General features: G+C 39.1%; 6 protein-coding genes across 10 annotated transcripts; all 6 read left to right on the plus strand.

Annotated features, from left to right (window-relative positions):
• Positions 1-452: 452 nt before the first annotated feature.
• Positions 453-2,731, plus strand: LOC119989408 (pentatricopeptide repeat-containing protein At4g21170). The gene has a single exon (XM_038834910.1). The coding sequence runs from the start codon at positions 823-825 to the stop codon at positions 2,545-2,547; it is 1,725 nt and encodes a 574-aa protein (XP_038690838.1). The 5' UTR covers positions 453-822; the 3' UTR covers positions 2,548-2,731.
• Positions 2,732-2,799: 68 nt separating this feature from the next.
• Positions 2,800-4,254, plus strand: LOC119989412 (probable dolichyl-diphosphooligosaccharide--protein glycosyltransferase subunit 3B). The gene has a single exon (XM_038834913.1). It carries the CDS (start codon positions 2,954-2,956, stop codon positions 4,001-4,003), a length of 1,050 nt encoding a protein of 349 aa, XP_038690841.1. The 5' UTR covers positions 2,800-2,953; the 3' UTR covers positions 4,004-4,254.
• Positions 4,255-4,306: 52 nt separating this feature from the next.
• Positions 4,307-8,559, plus strand: LOC119989411 (probable dolichyl-diphosphooligosaccharide--protein glycosyltransferase subunit 3B). The gene is made up of 2 exons (XM_038834912.1): positions 4,307-5,428; positions 5,536-8,559. The coding sequence occupies exons 1-2, from the start codon at positions 5,005-5,007 to the stop codon at positions 6,645-6,647; spliced, it is 1,536 nt and encodes a 511-aa protein (XP_038690840.1). The 5' UTR covers positions 4,307-5,004; the 3' UTR covers positions 6,648-8,559.
• A 235-nt stretch (positions 8,560-8,794) lies between these two features.
• LOC119989414 (nuclear transport factor 2B) lies at positions 8,795-9,624 on the plus strand. Its single transcript, XM_038834920.1, has 2 exons — positions 8,795-9,134; positions 9,282-9,624. The coding sequence occupies exons 1-2, from the start codon at positions 8,832-8,834 to the stop codon at positions 9,354-9,356; spliced, it is 378 nt and encodes a 125-aa protein (XP_038690848.1). The 5' UTR covers positions 8,795-8,831; the 3' UTR covers positions 9,357-9,624.
• A 1,545-nt stretch (positions 9,625-11,169) lies between these two features.
• LOC119989410 (pectinesterase) lies at positions 11,170-13,271 on the plus strand. The gene is made up of 2 exons (XM_038834911.1): positions 11,170-12,147; positions 12,460-13,271. Exons 1-2 carry the CDS (start codon positions 11,280-11,282, stop codon positions 13,149-13,151), a joined length of 1,560 nt encoding a protein of 519 aa, XP_038690839.1. The 5' UTR covers positions 11,170-11,279; the 3' UTR covers positions 13,152-13,271.
• Positions 13,272-13,426: 155 nt separating this feature from the next.
• On the plus strand, positions 13,427-17,012 carry LOC119989413 (CRIB domain-containing protein RIC10-like). Of its 5 annotated transcripts, none has more exons than XM_038834918.1 (5): positions 13,427-14,739; positions 14,963-15,123; positions 15,210-15,307; positions 15,391-15,484; positions 16,318-17,012. In XM_038834918.1, the coding sequence occupies exons 2-5, from the start codon at positions 15,057-15,059 to the stop codon at positions 16,521-16,523; spliced, it is 465 nt and encodes a 154-aa protein (XP_038690846.1). In that variant the 5' UTR covers positions 13,427-14,739; positions 14,963-15,056; the 3' UTR covers positions 16,524-17,012. The 5 variants fall into 5 exon arrangements, with proteins under 5 accessions (XP_038690846.1, XP_038690847.1, XP_038690845.1 ...); XM_038834919.1 differs by having other exon boundaries at positions 14,966-15,123; XM_038834917.1 differs by having other exon boundaries at positions 13,427-14,745; positions 16,318-17,011.
• Positions 17,013-17,770: the final 758 nt, after the last annotated feature.

The following is a 17,770-nucleotide window of genomic DNA, read 5'->3' on the forward strand; positions in this document are numbered from 1 at the left end:
AAAGTTTACTGGGAAACAGTGAATGATCCCAAAAGCAGAGCTTACTGCTTTATCTGTAATAAACATGACCAACATGCTACTCTCCAGAACCAAGAGAATCAACAACGTTAGCCTGCAATTTAAAAGGAGGTCATATATATGCCCAGCCTGTCCACGTGGACATTAAGCTTGTTGCTTGTAATCCTACATTAGGAACTTAAATACTTGATCAATATAGTCAAACATAGGAACTCTGATAAAATGATTATTCTGATTTTGAATTTCAAATTTAGAATTCACAAATAAATAATTGTTTGTAAAATCAATTTAGATTGATTATTATATATCTCTTAATGCAATAATGCATGCCTTCTTGAGTCACATGGATACAGGCATCACTCACGTGCTCATGATGTCGGATTGTCGGTCGCGAAAAGAGCTGATGAGCTGCCTCCCTGTTTTTGTTGATAAACTGAGCCAAACTCAAGCCCAGAAAGGGCAAAAGACTTCGAGCCCAATCTTACAACTCACTATTTTCATGGGCTAGGCTATATTTCTAATAAACTAGCCCAAATCATAACAAACTGCCGAACGGGGCCAGTTAGATGTTGCAGAAGCCAGAAGATCATATTGTTCATTAGTAATGGGTTTCAATTCAGCCCAAGCCCATATAAGGAAAAAACCTTGTTGCCCAATCCCGGGATTAGAGGAAATCATGAAACGACTTCGTTTACCATGTTTTCCTCGTCTGACTTTGAACTGGAAATTTGCGTCATTACCCAAATTTCTTCGCAGCCTCTTCGACAATGTTGAAGATGATAGCAGCCATCTCCGTGAGCTCAAATGCTTCTTCACAAAATTCATCTTCTCATCAGAACATACTCTACAGCAACAAGTTCTTCAGTCCAGTGGAGGAACCACGTCAAGGAAAACCAACTGATTTCCCAAATCACATCAATCCTCTTACAAAGGCACAATTGGATCCCACTCCTTCAAAACCTCAATCTCTCCTCCAAATTGACACCTTCCCTCCTCCTGAAAATCGTAACGAAAACTCAAAAAAGCCCCCATATATGTTTACGCTTCTTCAGCTGGGCCAGAACAAATCTTGGGTTCAAGCCAGACCTCAAGTTCCAGTGCACAGTCATCAGGATTGCAGCCGGGTCGGGTCTCATCCAATCCGTGAGACCCACGTTGGATTCGTTAATCCAGGACCATCCTGCATCGCTTGTTGTTGAGACAATGATTCAAGTATGTGATAAAGGCAGAGATTCTCAATTTGATGATTTAAGTTTTCTTATCGAGGGTTATTCACATAAAGGTTTGTTCTTGGAGAGTTTAGAGGTATATAAGAAGATGAGAGTTCATGGCTGTACCATTTCAGTTCGTGCCTATAATGCACTACTTGATTGTTTGCAAAGAGGAAGTGAGATTAGATTGGCTTGGTGTTTCTATGGTGCCATGGTTCGAGATGAGGTTATGCCTGACAGGTCTACATGGTCACTGCTTGCGCAGATTCTTTATAGAAATGGAAAAATTGAAAAGATTGCTAGATTGTTGGACTTGGGTATTTATAATTCTATTATGTATAGTCTTGTTATTGACTATTGTAGCAAAAGTGGGGATTTTGGTGCTGCCTTTGATAGCTTGAATGAGATGAGTGAAAGAAAACTTGACCCTGGATTTGCTACTCATAGCTCAATACTTGATGGTGCTTGTAAATTTGGAAATGACAAAGTGCTTGAGAGAGTGATGGGTGAAATGATGGAGAAGAAATTGCTTCCTAATAGTCCTTTATCTGAATATGATTCAATCATTCAGAAGCTCAGTGATTTGGGGAAGACTTATGGGGCAGATATGTTTTTTAATAAAGCTTGTGATGAGAAGATTGTACTACAGGGAGCAACTTATGGTTGTATGTTAAGGGCATTGTCCAAAGCTGGAAGAGTTAAGGAAGCGATTGGGAGTTATCGCATGATTTCAGAAATGGGATTTACAGTGAAGGGTGGTAGTTATCATGCATTTGCAAATGTTCTATGCATAGAGGATCCACCTGACGAGGCTTGTGAACTGTTGATGGATATCATAAGAAAAGGAATTAGTCCTTGTGCTTCAGATTTGTCAAAGTTCTTAACTTCTCAATGTAATAAACGCAAATGGAGGGATGTGGAAGAACTGTTAGATGTGATTCTGGAAAAAGGGTTATTGCCAGATTCACTCAGTTGTTGCTCCTTGATGATGCACTACTGCGGTACCAGACGGATTGACAAAGCTATTGCATTGCATAACAAGATTGAAAAACTGCACTGCAGTTTGGATGTAACAACTTATAATGTATTTCTGGATGGTCTATTCAGGGGAAGGAGGGTTGAAGATGCCATCAAGGTGTTTGGTTACATGAAAGAATTAAAAATGGTGAATGGTTCAAGTTTTATAGCTATGATCCGAGGGCTTTGTCGCATCAAGAAACTGAGGAAGGCAATGAAGATTCATGATGAAATGTTGAAGTTGGGACTTAAGCCAGCTAAAGCTACATATAAACGCTTGATATCAGCATTCAAGCCATAGAACTTCCCCTTAAGACTTTTTTTCCCATGAACGAACTTGTAGTTTCTGTTTTTACTCATTTGTCTTGTAAAATTGGACCAAGACTTGCGGCCATTGTAGTGCAAAGTGCAAACTTGCTTCACTGTATACATACCGAGAATTATGGAGTTTGGATCCTTCAAATGATAGTTTGCATTGGTTGTCTAATGTCTGAAATCTAAACTTCATGATTAAAATTTTGAGAAATTCAGTGTCAATAAAAAAAGGCTACTTATCTATATGGCATTATGGGCACGTGGCCTAATCTGATTGGTTGCTGAGTTAAAGTCCAAGTCATCTTCAAAACCACTCTCTCCTTCCTCGGTCTTCCCAGCGAGAGTCACAGAAACCCTGCTCTCGCGCTCTCTAGCCAATTCTTCACATCAAAATGACACGCTCTCAGAACCTCATACATCTTCTCTTCTTCGTCTTCTTATCTTTTATCGTCCTCTCCATCACCACAGCATCCTCCGATTCCGACTCAGAACTTGTAGCAGAGCTGCTCTCTTTGCGATCCCGTTCCAAGGATGGCGTGATCCACCTAGACGACCGCTCCGTCTCTCGTTTCCTCACATCCACAAAAACCCCTCGCTCATACTATCTCCTCATCTTCTTTGATGCCTCCCACCTCCACAGCAAGCAGGAGCTTCACCTCCAGGATCTCCGCCGCGAGTTCTCCCTTGTCTCCTCTTCGTTTATCACCAACAACGCCGATGAAAGTGCCGCCCTTTCCAAAGTCTTCTTCTGCGACATCGAGTTTCGCGAATCCCAGTCCTCATACGCCCTCTTTGGCGTCAACTCCCTCCCCCACATCCGCCTCGTTGGCCCCAACGTCAAAAGCCTGAAGGACTCTGACCAGATGGATCAGGGAGATATCGCACGAATGGCGGAGTCCATGGCGGAATTCGTCGAATCTAGGACGAAAGCCACCGTCGGGTCCATCCATCGTCCTCCATTACTCTCCAAGAATAAAATTATCTTCATCGTCGCCTGTTTGTTAATTTGGGCGCCGTTTCTGGTCAAAAAGGTCTTATCTGGTGAAACTTTGTTGCACGAGCCCAAGATCTGGCTATGCGGCGCCGTATTTGTTTACTTTTTCAGCGTATCTGGTGCGATGCATAACATAATTCGGAAGATGCCCATGTTCATGGTTGACCGGAATGATCCTAGCAAGCTGATCTTCTTCTATCAAGGTTCTGGGATGCAACTGGGAGCGGAGGGTTTCGCCGTGGGATTCTTGTACACTCTGGTGGGCTTGATGTTGGCCTTGGTAACGCACGTGCTGGTGAGAGTGAAGAATGTTACAGCACAGAGGGTGATTATGATTGTGGCTCTCATAATTTCGTTTTGGGCTGTGAATAAGGTTGTGTTCTTGGATAATTGGAAGACGGGATATGGTGTTCACGCCTTCTGGCCTTCAAGCTGGAACTGGAACTGAAGCTAAGTGGGGTTGGCATTTTGATCTCGGACGCTATGAGGTGATGATTTTGTGATAGTGGTACTTTCACTAAACTTTTGAGCACTAAAATTTTCATGTTTACAGTATACAACTTTTCTATGAAAAGAGTTGTCCGCAGCACAACTTTAGCTTCTTACTACTTATTACTAGACTGATGTTCTATTTTTGCTGTAAACTTGACATTCTAGAAAATTTCCCGACTTTGATTCCATGATTTTGTTTAGACTAAACATTAGACTTTTGATCGATGGTATGTGGTCTTATTGACCTGTTAAATTCTGAATATCAATTTGATATATTAGTTGCTTGCTTAAACCTAAGTTGACAAGATGTAAGCTTTTTTAAAACAAATCTCGTGCACAAGGCTCTCGTAGTGGGCGGGGATAGAGACAGACAAGATTTACACAGCCTTCCCCTCATAATATGCGGAGAGGTTGTTTCCGAAGTTTGAACATGTGACCTTTAAGTTGACATGACGTAAGTAACTAATAATTTTACTTGTGAGAATGTTTGGATATTCAGCCATACTTCGTAGGACTTATTTCCCTGTAAGTGTGCTTCAAATGTCGGAAAGACTTTTTTCACATTTGATAGATGCATTAGTCAATGATTTGACAGTTGATTGTTGTCATCCGAGAATGTCTCACAGTCCTTTCCAATTTGAAGCTTGGATGTTTGTGCTATACTGGTCTGTTATGTTTTCAGGGAGGACATGCTACACTTGAACTTTTTATAAACGTTTCTAAACAAAATGTGATATAGTCTTGATTGTTTTCTAGGAGACTAGGATATATTTTCAGCCTAGCCTTGTGGATATCTATACATCATAAGTCTAAGAAATTTTGGAAATCAGCGATGCCAGTGGATAATAATGTTGTAGTAAAAGTGGGGATTTTGGTGCTATCCGAGAGTTTGTACTTATAGTTCAGTACTTGAGTGGGGCATGTAAATCCTGAAATGATGAAGTGATTAAGAGGGTGATGGGTGAAATCAGAAATGATGGAGAAAATTTACTCCCACCTTTATTTGAATACGAGTCAATCAATAAAAACTATTTGGAGAAAGGGCAATTGAAGAGGGGGAAGGGGGTTCGATTACTTGAGAAGACTCGAAATGTTGATCAGTGCAAATTTTGCTTGTGGCTTAAGAAAAAGCCTCTTATAAATGCCTTCTATCTGGATTTAAGCACTAATTCCTCCCATTGGGTCTCCTATCCCAAGGCTAAATGGCTCAATGCTTCTGTAAAATTGGCTGTTCCAATGATCTCTATGCAGGCCAAAACTTGCAGCTTTTCCAAAGTTGCAACTGCAGGCCACTGCATGCCAAAACTTGCAGCTTTTCCAATGCTCCATCTGCAGGCCAAAACTTGCAGTCTTGTGTTGCAAACTGCGACTAGCTTTCAACGTATGTTAATATATATACTGGCAGTCCTATAGTGTTTCTATCTGATCATTATTTTCGGTTGCCTAAAATTTAGAAATCTTATTTATAACTTAATAAATTTATGGCAGTGTCAAAAGGCCCCTCAGCAACAGTCAACTCATCTCCACAATCAGTCCCTTCATACAGAAACTCTTGTCTCTCGCTCGCTGGCCATTGCCACATCAAAGCGAGATTCTTGGAGAAATCCACACTCCTCTTCTTCATGATATTCTGCTCTCTCTTCCATTCCCTATACACTTCCTCTGTGAATACCAACTCAGAAATCGAAGCGGAGCTCCTCTCTCTGCGGGCCCGGTCGGATGACAGTGTGATCCACCTAAATGACCTTTCCGTCTCTCGTTTCCTCACCTCTACCAAACCCCCTCGCTCATACTATCTCATCATCTTCTTTGACGCTACCCACCTCCATGGCAATCTCCAACTCAACCTCCAGGACTTCCGCCACGAGTTCTCCCTCGTCGCTTCCTCCTTCATTGCCAACAACGAGCATGACAGTTCCACACTCTCTAAGGTATTCTTTTGTGACATCGAGTTTTCTGAATCTCAGTCCTCATTTGACCTCTTTGGTGTTGTCTCCGCCCCCCACATTGGCCTTGTTGGCCCAAATGTCAACAACTTGAAGGATGCTGACCGGATGGGCCGTGGTGACATAAGGCAAATTGCCGAGTCCATGGCTGAATTCGTTGAGTCTAAGACCAAGGTCATGGTCGGGCCCATCCATCGCCCTCCGTCACCCTTAAAGAACCAATTGGTCCTCATCCTCGTCCTATTATTGATTTTGGCTCCATTTCTCACCAAGAAGGTCATGTCTGGAGAGACTCTGCTGCAAAATCCTAAGATCTGGTTTTGTGGAGCCGCTGTGTGTGTATACTTTTTCAGTGTATCTGGTGCGATGTACAACATAATACATAAGATGCCCATGTTCTTGGTGGATCCAAATGATCCAAGTGAGCTGATATTCTTCCATCAAGGGTCGGGGACACAACTGGGTGCTGAGGGATTCGCAGTAGGGTTCTTGTACACAGTGGTGGGTTTGGTGTTGGCTTTAATCACCCATGTGTTTGTGACAGTGAAAAATGTCATAGCACAGTGGATGATAATGATCATATCTCTTTTAATTTCGATTTGGGCAGTGGGGAAGGTTGTGTACTTGGATGATTGGAAGAAGGGATATATGTGAGGTTCATGGCTTCTAGCCTTCAAGCTGGAGTGCTGGATTAAAGCTAGTGAGGATGCAATTTAGATCTCAAATAATATGAGGTGTTCATTTTGTTATAGTGGTTCGTCTGTTAAACTTATTTGGAACTGATTTTTCATGTGTGCAGTGTGGAACTTTGCTACATAAAAGTCAGTCACAGCAGAACTTTAGCTTGTTACTACTCTTATTGCTTGAATGATGTATTTTTGGTTCTCAATTTTATTTTTATAAATTTTGCGATTTTGATAACATTATTGTGTTTATGGTGATTCTCAGACTTTTCAAGGATATTCTAAGTTCTCATTGTCTTCCTAGTTCTTAAAGTATACGCAATTAATTACTTGATTATTTCAAAACCTGAGTTGGAATGATGTAGTTGATTCCTTTTACTTTTGGTTTTGTCAACCGTTTTTTAAAGTCTTTTTCAAGATATGAAAAAAAAAATCTTCATTCGGACTATTGCTGGCTCAGTTGAATTTTGAACATGGTTTTGGCATGCAGCTAGAATCTCAAGTTACAGAGTCCTTGCTTTGAATTTTCTGTAGCATTGTGTTTTTGGCAAACCATTTTGTTAGAGTGCAAATGAAATAAAAGAAATTGATAGCGGTGTTCCAATAGACTGAGTTCATGGTCAGTGTGTTTCAAATTTGTCTTTCTGAAGTTTTTGATATTTTTGAGTGAAGTGAAATATTTTTGAATATTGTTGTTGTAAAGAAACATTCATTTCTAAAAGAGAAATGGGAAGTCAAGTAAATATATTTACATTCGACTCCAACTGAATTCCAAAATGAACAGATCCAATTGTTAGTCATTCTCAATTGTTGTTTCTAAATGAAGCTTTGGATCTTGTTTGTCTAGTCTTGTTCAGCTTTTAGCTTTACCTTGTATCATGTCATGCATCGCTTGCCAACCTTTTGAGTTTGTTGTCCGTGCTTGCTATGCTACAAGTTCAGGTGCATGCTACTAGTTCTTGTTCTGGATGTTTATAACCTTCGGGCAAAACTGGGATCTCTATTGTTTATTAAGTTTTGATTCTAATGAGCTATGTCTGGATGACAACCTCATAGGTGAAACTGAAGCTCCTAAGTTTTTTAGATTTTGTGTCTAATGACCAATGTCTGCATGATATTTTGGTTACACAGGTAATGCATCAGACCTGTCTTTTGTGCACGAATGTGTGTGGATGATTGTCCCACTGAGGTTAATGCCTTAACGAGCATATGGGTCTTGTTATGCATAAGTGTTGACTGTTGATAACATTATTATATCCGTGTTTGATAGTAATTGAAATGCTACTGCATTATTTGAGCCTTTTGGTGGACCGTTGATCTCTTATGTCTGGGGGGTTAAACAATATGATACCTTATGATTATTGTCACCAAATTGGATATCAAATTAGCAATCCTGCCAAACAATATATGATCTACTAGCTTAGATGGCAAATTGCTTGCCGAAAGCAAAATTAGGAGGATCATATCATTGTTCGAGAGCCTTTCTTAAGTTAAATATAGAGATTTAAGTAAGCTTACGACATATACCTTGCTTTTGGCTCTCGACCAGCAGAGACTTTCTTCATTTCTTTTTTTCTGGTGTGGGATCTACATTGCTCTTTACTATAATGCTATAGAGGCCTTAACTTAGGCTATATATACCTTGCTTTTGGCTCTCGACTTGCAGAGACTTTCTTCACTTCTTTTTTCCTGGTGTGGGATCTACATTGCTCTTACTATAATGCCATAGACGCCTTAACTGCTGTTAAGTTAACCAGGCTAATGCTATTATGGAGTTGTTTACCAGTAGTGGGTGAAAGCCAGAAAGTGGATTAGGACGGCTGAAAAGGTTCTAAACTAAGTGGTGTTGCACCAACATCTGCACCTTTTTTCCATTTCAAAGGCTATGCGACTTTGCCTTTGCGTACAAATGCAACTGGCTTTGATTCTCTAGCTAGCTTTGGTTGTTACTTTGGAACCCTTTACTCCATATGTATTACCGGCCAAGTTTGGATAGATTCGCACCATGTGCGAGGATAGAATGGTCATGTACCATCAATTGTGGAGAACAATCCAGCTTTTCCTTTCTTGTTCCTTAGGCCAACTCATTATAGCATTTACATCTCTCCCTTATATTACCATGGAGAAGGAGAGAACTCGGGAGGATTGATTGACAATGGGGGAAAGGGTGGATGTTTTGGGGAAAACATTTGTGGACTACTACTACCACCTCTTTGACAATGATCGAGCTTCCCTCTCCACTCTCTATCAACCAACTTCGTTTATGACATTTGAAGGGCAGAAGATCGAAGGGGTTGATGGGATCTCTTCCAAACTCAATCAGTTGCCATTCACCCAGTGCAAACATGTCATCAGCAGCATTGATTCACACCCTTCAATCAGCACTGGTGGCATTTTGGTCGTTGTCAGTGGCAGCCTCCAGTTGCCAGAAGAGGATCATACGCTCAGATTCAGTCAGGTTTTTAGCATCTCTCATTTACTCAACGATTCATAGTGTAAATGAAAACCCACTTTCCATGATTTATAATTTGCGCTCGTATGTGAAACCATTTGGGTCATGCTTGGTGACATATAGTCATTGATCTCCGATGTTAAATTGGTGCAGATGTTTCAGTTGCTCCCAACACCACAAGGAACCCTTTATGTCCAGAATGACATATTTCGCCTCAACTACGGTTAATCTGTTCATTCCTTCATTTAGTGTTGTTGAGCCTTTATTGTTGGTTCTTGAATGAATAATATCAATCTGGATTGCTTCATTGTAACTTTTATAAAGCTTTACTTTTTACCATTGTGGATCTTACCTAGTTACCTACCTTGTCCGGGTGTCATGTAAATATGTAATGTCTCTCTGCAATGTTGGCTATTGGGCCGAACTGCAATGTGGCTAATCTGATTGGACTGGACCACGGTTGAATGGTAACATACATAAGTGGACCATTATGGTCACTACTTCTTCGCTTTGTTTCAGCCATCGTTCTTATATGGCCATGATGGTTCACACTTCACACCCACAAGTCCAATTCCACCCACTGAAAAAGTCCTACAAGCTAGCTAGTGCGGTTTATTTTTTTCCTTTTAGTGGGAGACTTATCTCTATATATTCACAAATTGACTAATGCTTCTCCCACTGTTAGGCTTAACTTCTTTTTTTTTTTTGTGAATCTAAAAAAAGGTTATTGCAATGAGTGAGAATTGGAGAATGGGATTTTCTTGGCATTTTCTAGTCTCTGAGCCAACTTTTTTGTTCAAGTAATTGTCATTGAAATTAGAGCTAATAGGAATACGTTCACCTACTCTCATTGTCTAATTGAGTCAGTCCCGACTAGGAAATATTTAATAAGAATATTAGACAAAAATCAACTTAAACTAGAGCTCCTTCAATATATGAATTCTAGTAGTACATTCGGTTAGGTTTTAACCCTTATATACTAGCTATTTAGGTACCCGAAATTACAATTATATCCTCATACAAAAATAACAATCTACATCAATAATACTGTACCATACCGCACGGGCGAACCATACTTACAGTAACTCTACACTCCCCTCTCATTTCCTCAGAGCTTTTAGATACTGATAATAATACAAACCATTATTTAACACATCACATTAGCTAGGGGTAGCCATTATGGCAGCCATACTTAATTATCGGCTAATTATTATTAATAAGAGACTTTTTGTCTGTTCAAAGATGAAATACGACTAATGGAACAACTTCTCCGACAATTACGACGAAGGACGAGGAGATAAAGTTATATCCTTGTAGACAAATTGAAGGCGGTGGCACATACATTATTCCAAGTTGAACTCATTATAGTTATTTAATTATACTTTACACACATTTTCATGAAAAAAGAAAAATAGTAGAGACATATTTTCTTTTCTTTACATTTTTAAATAGAAAGGATACTTCCTCGGAATGTTGGAAGAGACAAACATTTATCCATTGAATCAATGCAGCATCACCATTCACCGAACTTTTCCTTATTGAAGTCATGATGAATTCCATATACAAAACCTCATTTCCCCACTATATTTATATAATTAGTGCCCTAGTGGGAGATATATGTATCTTCATATATATATATATATATATATATATATATATATATATATATATATATATATATATTACCGGAATTAATGATTAAATAAAGTAAAAAATTACGACCCGTAATATGGCTAACTCAAAATTTATTAATTGATTTGTACACTTTTTAAAAAAAAAAAAAAATTCTTTTCGAGTTTTTCAACCGCGTTACATATAGTCTAAATAAGTAATGATGTTGAAGGTTTTGGTCATGGGAGAGGTTCGCTTACTTCAAAAAGTGGAGCCAATGCTTTGAAACCCACGGATAAGATAATCTCCCTCTTTTCTTTTTCTAAATTCAAAAGTAATACTATATAAGCACTAACTCCATGATTCATGCTCCGACAAATCAAACTGAATGGTATATATAATGCCAACATTCTGAAATAATTATCCCCAAGACTTATTATTATCACACTAGAAAGCATTATCTAATTGATGGGTCCCTCGATTTCTCTATATATGTTGTTAGCTAGTGAATCCCAGTAGAGAAAGCATAGCACACTAGTCATGGCAACCATTGATCAACCTTTTCTAGACTCTCCCAAACCCTCTCACCGCAAAATTCTCTATCTGATTCTCGCCATACTAACCTCAACCGCAATACTTACGTTTCACTTGACTCAAAAAAAGAGCCAATCGAGTCCCCCAATTGAAAATATGAACGGTGTCGATCTTCTCAAAGTTTTCCTCGATAAATCCACGCCGCATATTCAAGATTTCATCGACAAGGCGAAGAAGGTCAACTACAGTATCAAAAACAGTCCCAGGGAAGAAAGGGGTTTGGTTGATTGTGTGGAGTTGATGGAGTTATCAATGGACAGAGTCATTGGATCTATTGAGGCTCTTGAGGTCCAATCCATTGCAGAAGCCCATGCATGGCTAAGTAGTGTGCTAACTAACCATGTCACATGTTTTGATGGGCTTGAAGGGCTTAGCAGGTCCTTGATGGAGCTCAATCTGGAAAACCTGATATCAAGAGCAAGAACCTCTTTAGCCATACTTGTTGCAGTTTTACCAACCAAAGACAATACTGTGATGGAGCCATTGAAGGAAGATGGAGATTTCCCTTCATGGGTTACAAGTAGGGATCGGAAGATTTTGGAGTCACCGGCTGATGAAATCAAAGCCAATATTGTGGTGGCTAAGGATGGGAGTGGGAACTACAAGACTGTTAAAGAGGCCGTGGCAGCAGCACCAAATAAAAGCAAGACTAGGTACATAATACATGTGAAGAAGGGGACTTACAAAGAGAATGTTGAGATTGAGAAGAATAAGATTAATCTGATGCTTGTTGGTGATGGCATGAATTCTACAGTCATTACAGGCAGCCTCAATGTCGTTGACGGATCAACAACCTTTAAATCTGCCACTGTTGGTAAGTTTTGTATTTTTTTTTTATCCGCAATCACTACTTTTAGGTGCGCACTTAGTAAATTCATTGAGCCTTTGTACTAACTTACAAACTACGCATGTCAGGCACACCCATAAGAAATCTATGTGTGAGCTAATGTATGGTGATGATGTATGACTAGCATGCACCTCATCATTAGGCCAATACCATAATTGGTAATCCCAATCTTTTGGTAATGACAAAATTTTAGGATAGGAAATTTGGGCCTTACGTGATGGAGCCCATTTTTTAGGTCCAACTAACATGGGCTTTTTATAACCTTACGATGTTTGTCAGCTGCTGTTGGTGATGGGTTCATGGCCCAAGACATATGGTTCCAAAACACAGCTGGCCCACAGAAGCATCAAGCAGTGGCGCTACGCGTCAGTGCCGATAAATCCGTCATTAACCGCTGCCGCATTGACGCTTACCAAGACACGCTCTACACCCACAGCCTCCGTCAATTCTACCGAGACTGCTATATCACCGGCACGGTCGACTTTATATTTGGTAACGCAGCAGTTGTGTTCCAAAAGTGTAAGATTGTACCCAGAAAGCCCATGAGTAATCATGCCAATATGGTTACGGCCCAAGGACGAACAGACCCAAACCAAAACACAGGGATCTCGATCCAACAATGTGATATAATTGCAAGCCCAGATCTTGAGCCCGTTAAGGGTTCAATCAAATCATATTTGGGCCGGCCTTGGAAGGAGTATTCCAGGACTGTCGTTATGCAGTCCTACATTGGAGACCATATTGATCCAACTGGTTGGTCACCATGGGATAAGGATTTTGCATTAAAGACTCTGTATTATGGAGAGTACATAAATAAGGGACCAGGAGCTGGTACTAGCAAGAGAGTGAAATGGCCAGGTTACCATGTCATTACTAGTGCAACAGAGGCACAAAAATTCACAGTAGCTGAATTGATTCAAGGAGGGTCATGGTTGAAATCTACTGGAGTTTCCTATGTAGAGGGACTGTGAATGTAGTTTATGTTAATTTCTTAATAATGGTTTTTCTTGTAGAAAATAATTTTGTGAAAAGCTGACCTGCAGATTTCTTTAACAGGTAATGGAGAAATATATGTCAATGTTGAAATCTAAGAGACAGCTACACAAAACGTGGCTGCGACCATCCATAATTCCATCCATGCCAGATTCAAACAAGCCACAAATAGCTGATTTCATCAAAATCAAATCCTGTTTGTCAAAGATATCAATATCCATATGGTTGGCACGAAGGATTAAACAAAATTTTCAAACAATAATTAGCAATCGCTTTCTTTAGTCTGTCAAATTCTCTCCAAACTTTTATGGTATTTAGCGAAGCTGGAGAAGAAAATAGGAACAGAAGTAGTACTCAATAAGGCAGAATATTAAAAGGAAGTGTCTTGAATGTTGCAGGTCCACAAAATTAAATGAAAAGTGAGTTAAGTCATCTTGCCAGCAAGACCAACCATAGCTGGCAATTGATTTTAAATATTGACTGCAAGTCAAAAGTTGAGAAAAAAAGAATCAAGACAAAACATTTCAGTGTTCACTTGGGTGTTGGCCATAATCACAATTCCCATTCCCAAGTAGTGGCATAACGAACGTTATGTGTAGGGGTGACAAAATTTTGTTCGGTTCGGATGATCGAATTTATTCGAGTCAGATTAAATCAAGTTTAGACATAAGTTATATGTTTGAAATTCTGGTCTAAACACAGAAATCTTGTTCAATTTATTTGTCCGGATCCTAACCCTGATTAATTTATTATCCAACATACTTGTACGGATTTAAACTAATCCGAGTTTGGTCAATTAAATACGTTTGAAATACAATCTGAATTAAGATCCGGACATGTAAATGTTTTATAAACACATGTTGTTGTCCAACTCGGAATCATTTTTCTATCACCCTAGTTATGTGGTTACATGGACTAATCAATCCAGGTTTTTTTTTGAGAGGATGAGAGAAGTGAAGTCCAAGGCAGTAACGTATAGTCAAAAACAAAATGCTGCAAACAATTTACTCCTTCCCCCTCTTATCTCTCTGTCCAGTAAAATTTTCCCGCATTTTAAGAGAGCTCCTGACGTTATTTTAGTGAGGGGGGTCCTTTAATAAGACATAAAAAGACCTGAAAGACCGAGCTTTGCTCCTTGAAGGCTTGAACAACCAAAGCAAGAACCCACATTTTTGTCACATTGTGATTTGTGAACCCTCTCAACCCACGACCCAATTTTTATTTTCTTTTTCATTTCAAATCCCTCTCACGCTCTTCGTATAGTTGGCTTTTGACATCATCTCTTCTTTCATGGCTCCCCACCTTATTTACTCTCATTCTTGAATCTGCCAAACACATTATAGCTTCTTAAATTCTTTAGCTTTAATAGATTTTCTTTTTGTTAGTGTACAATCGCTTTTGGGTATTAAAGAGAGGCCTTTCTTCTGCCTTTTTGCATGTTTTGCGATTCATTGGGAGTTAATAGCACTATGGAGTATATATCCTGGGAAGTATGTTTGCAGGAGATGGAGTCTGAATTGCTTCTCTGTTGAGCCCTCTACCTGTTTGTATAATTGCCACCACTCTGTAAAGGCAACATTTTTCTCTTTATTACATTTTATAATCCTTGAAACTTATTTGAAGTCCTGTTTTTGGTATAAAGAATTGTAATACCAAGATACCAATCTTCTTTCGAGGAAAAACAATTCACAGATCACATGCATTTAATCTTGTCTGAAACGCTGCAACTTTTTTTTGTTGTACTTTTGCATCTCTGCCTTACTTTTTTACTTTGCGTAATGTCTTATAGCAGGCAAAGGAACAATCTGTGCACGTTTGTTTTGCATTTCCTTATCTCTGTGTCATTCTTAATAAAAAGGCCTCTAGCATTGGGTTTGGTTGGAATGCCTGCCATGGGAACCAAAATCAAAGGCATCTGCAAAGGATTCAAGTTCATCTCGCAAATATTTGGTAAGCCCATGTTAGATATTACATTCTGCAGATTTGTGGAGTTCTGCAATGTGTTTGCTAAGATGATAAATTGGAAATTTGTGTAGTTGTGAAGGACCGAGAGATGGAAATTGGGTACCCTACAGATGTTAAGCATGTGGCTCACATTGGCTGGGATGACCCTTCTGGTAGTGCTCCCAGTTGGGTAAGTTGTTCACAAATATATCCTCTTCCATATTCTCCGAACTTTTATTTGTGCCTTATTTTGCTTGCTTTTATGTGTTACAGATGAATGACTTTAAATCAGCACCTGATTTTTCAACATCGATTGGTAATCAAAAAGAATCCAATCCTGCAGCTATTTCATCTTGGTCATCTCAAGGTATGAAGTTTTTCTCTCTTTATCTTCTAAGCAAAGGATGAAGGCATTATCTGACAAAACCATTCACTCTTTCAAGCAGATTGTTGAAAGAAGTGCAGACTGATGTCCGTTTCAATTACTTAGATTTTAATTTTGTAAGGTAGTGGAACACAAATGAACCAGATTCTTTGCCCCCAACGAGTTTGGCTGTTCTGTCACGAGACATCACTTACCATAACTAGGGAATCTATCAGCACATCTCATGGCCATTCATTTTGGACCACCACAAGATTTTTTATTTTCACATATTTGGAGTTTTCTCTTATCTTATGCTTTATCATTCATTTGTACATATGAAGATGATTTGATCCAACGGTAGCGAAGGCTCTTAAAACTTTAAAAGGGTTTCTAAGGAGTTGATTTTATTCATGGGGCAATAGTATGCCATAAATGAAATGCACAGGATCTTTATAATTATCATTTTGAGGATCTTGATTTATTCAATCGAAATCAACAGAGGCATACCAATCCGGAGCAAGAATTGGGCCAACTTGATTTAATCCTATTCTGATTCTGATATATTCTATATGTTTAATTATCTGCAACCCACATATATCTAATGCTCCGTTACGAGGTGCCAAACACATATAAAAATAGCATTATCTTTGCATTCTCATGTTATATAATGATTTGGCAGCACCAAATAAGTGATGATGCTTATGAATTACAAATTTGAAATGCACATTCTCTTCTCATTCTTATGGTAATTTAGACATACATTTCTCAATGCTGCCATGAGATGTCAACATTTTTTTTGGATGGGCATGAGAAACAATATTCACATTTTCTGACAGATTTTGATCAAGCTGGGAGACGCCAGTCTTACATGTTTCAAGATATTCCAACCACAGACATACCTAACGTTCCAAAGAAACAGAAGAGGACAAAGAAATCTACCTCCTCGCCAAAATCATCTTCTTCATCTTCAAGATCGTCACGAGTACCAAAATCTAAGTCTACACTCCATGAATTGGAGCCAACACGAAATCTACACGTGTAACATGGTGTTTTATTGAAAAGATGTGAAGAATAACTCAAACATGTCGATATGCATTGCAGAGATTGCAACAATATCCTTTTCTTGAAGAAACTTGTGTATATTAGCTATTGAGGGATATTGCATTTACAGATGGAGGAAGGGGAAATTGATTCAAGGCTATATGTGTGAGATTGAAAAAGCATGATGCCTTTTGGGGTTCACACTAAGGCAGACGCAAAGTTTTGATTTCATAGTTGCAGAAAAATGTGCAGAGATGTGGATTGTTAAGCCGTGCTGGAGGAAAATTCTATTTATTCAAATGGTTGGACATGAACTAGAATTCTAGTAGATTCTCTTTGGTTTCCTTTTTGACTAGGAATTGTTGTAGGGATGCTCATTAACTAGTCACTGACAATTGTTGATTAAGAACTTTTCATGAATTGTTTTTCTTGTTCATAATTTATTCTGAATGCTATAAAGTTCTGTTCATTGTACTTTGTTGTCTCAAATATCTGCTCGAGGTTGGTGCATTTTTTTTTCTTCATAGTCCTATTTTGGTCTCATATCTTTGTTGGTAATGGCCAATGATAAAAAAGAAGAGATCATCCTCAGGAAACAGAACAATGCTGTTCAACCAGAATTCTCCCATGAACCCCTGCATATAATTTCTCTGCAGAATCCAATGATTTCTTCAAATTAATTCATTTTGTAAAATAATCAATAGTTGAAACCAGGAGTAGTTTCTTGCCGGAGAAAGTTAAAAGAAGTCTAGGAAATAGCAAAGCTATTGTGATTTTGGCACAAACAATCAATGAATCATGGAATGAGAGGAAAGGGAAAAAATTCCAAATGCTAATTTTGTTTTTCCCAGTTTGTTTTAAGAACTATTGAACCTGCCGCTGCATATTGGCATCCCCGTCAAAAACTGAGTTCTGGTGACCCTTAAAAAGTAAAAACCATCCCCCGGACTTAGTGCGTATGGTGCCCGAGGTCCTAATTACGTATTCTTGTTCCACCTTCGGGCCCCTATCCGTATGTGTTTTGACCCAGTCTTACATGTCACAAGCATGGTGTGGGTTGTTCTAGCAGCGGCCCGAGGTTTACGATCATTCAACTGTCCGAAAGTCCCTCGGTTAAAAAAAAGTCTACCATTCTTGGGCTTGAAGTAACAGAAAATCATGCTTCCCTGATTGAAGCCTAGGTTGAGACCAAATTTTGGGCCTTACATATTTTGTGCCAGAAATGGGCCTGCCTGATATGTCCTTAAC

The sequence above is a fragment of the Tripterygium wilfordii genome, chromosome 21 (assembly GCF_013401445.1).
Source record: "Tripterygium wilfordii isolate XIE 37 chromosome 21, ASM1340144v1, whole genome shotgun sequence".
Taxonomy (NCBI): domain Eukaryota; kingdom Viridiplantae; phylum Streptophyta; class Magnoliopsida; order Celastrales; family Celastraceae; genus Tripterygium; species Tripterygium wilfordii.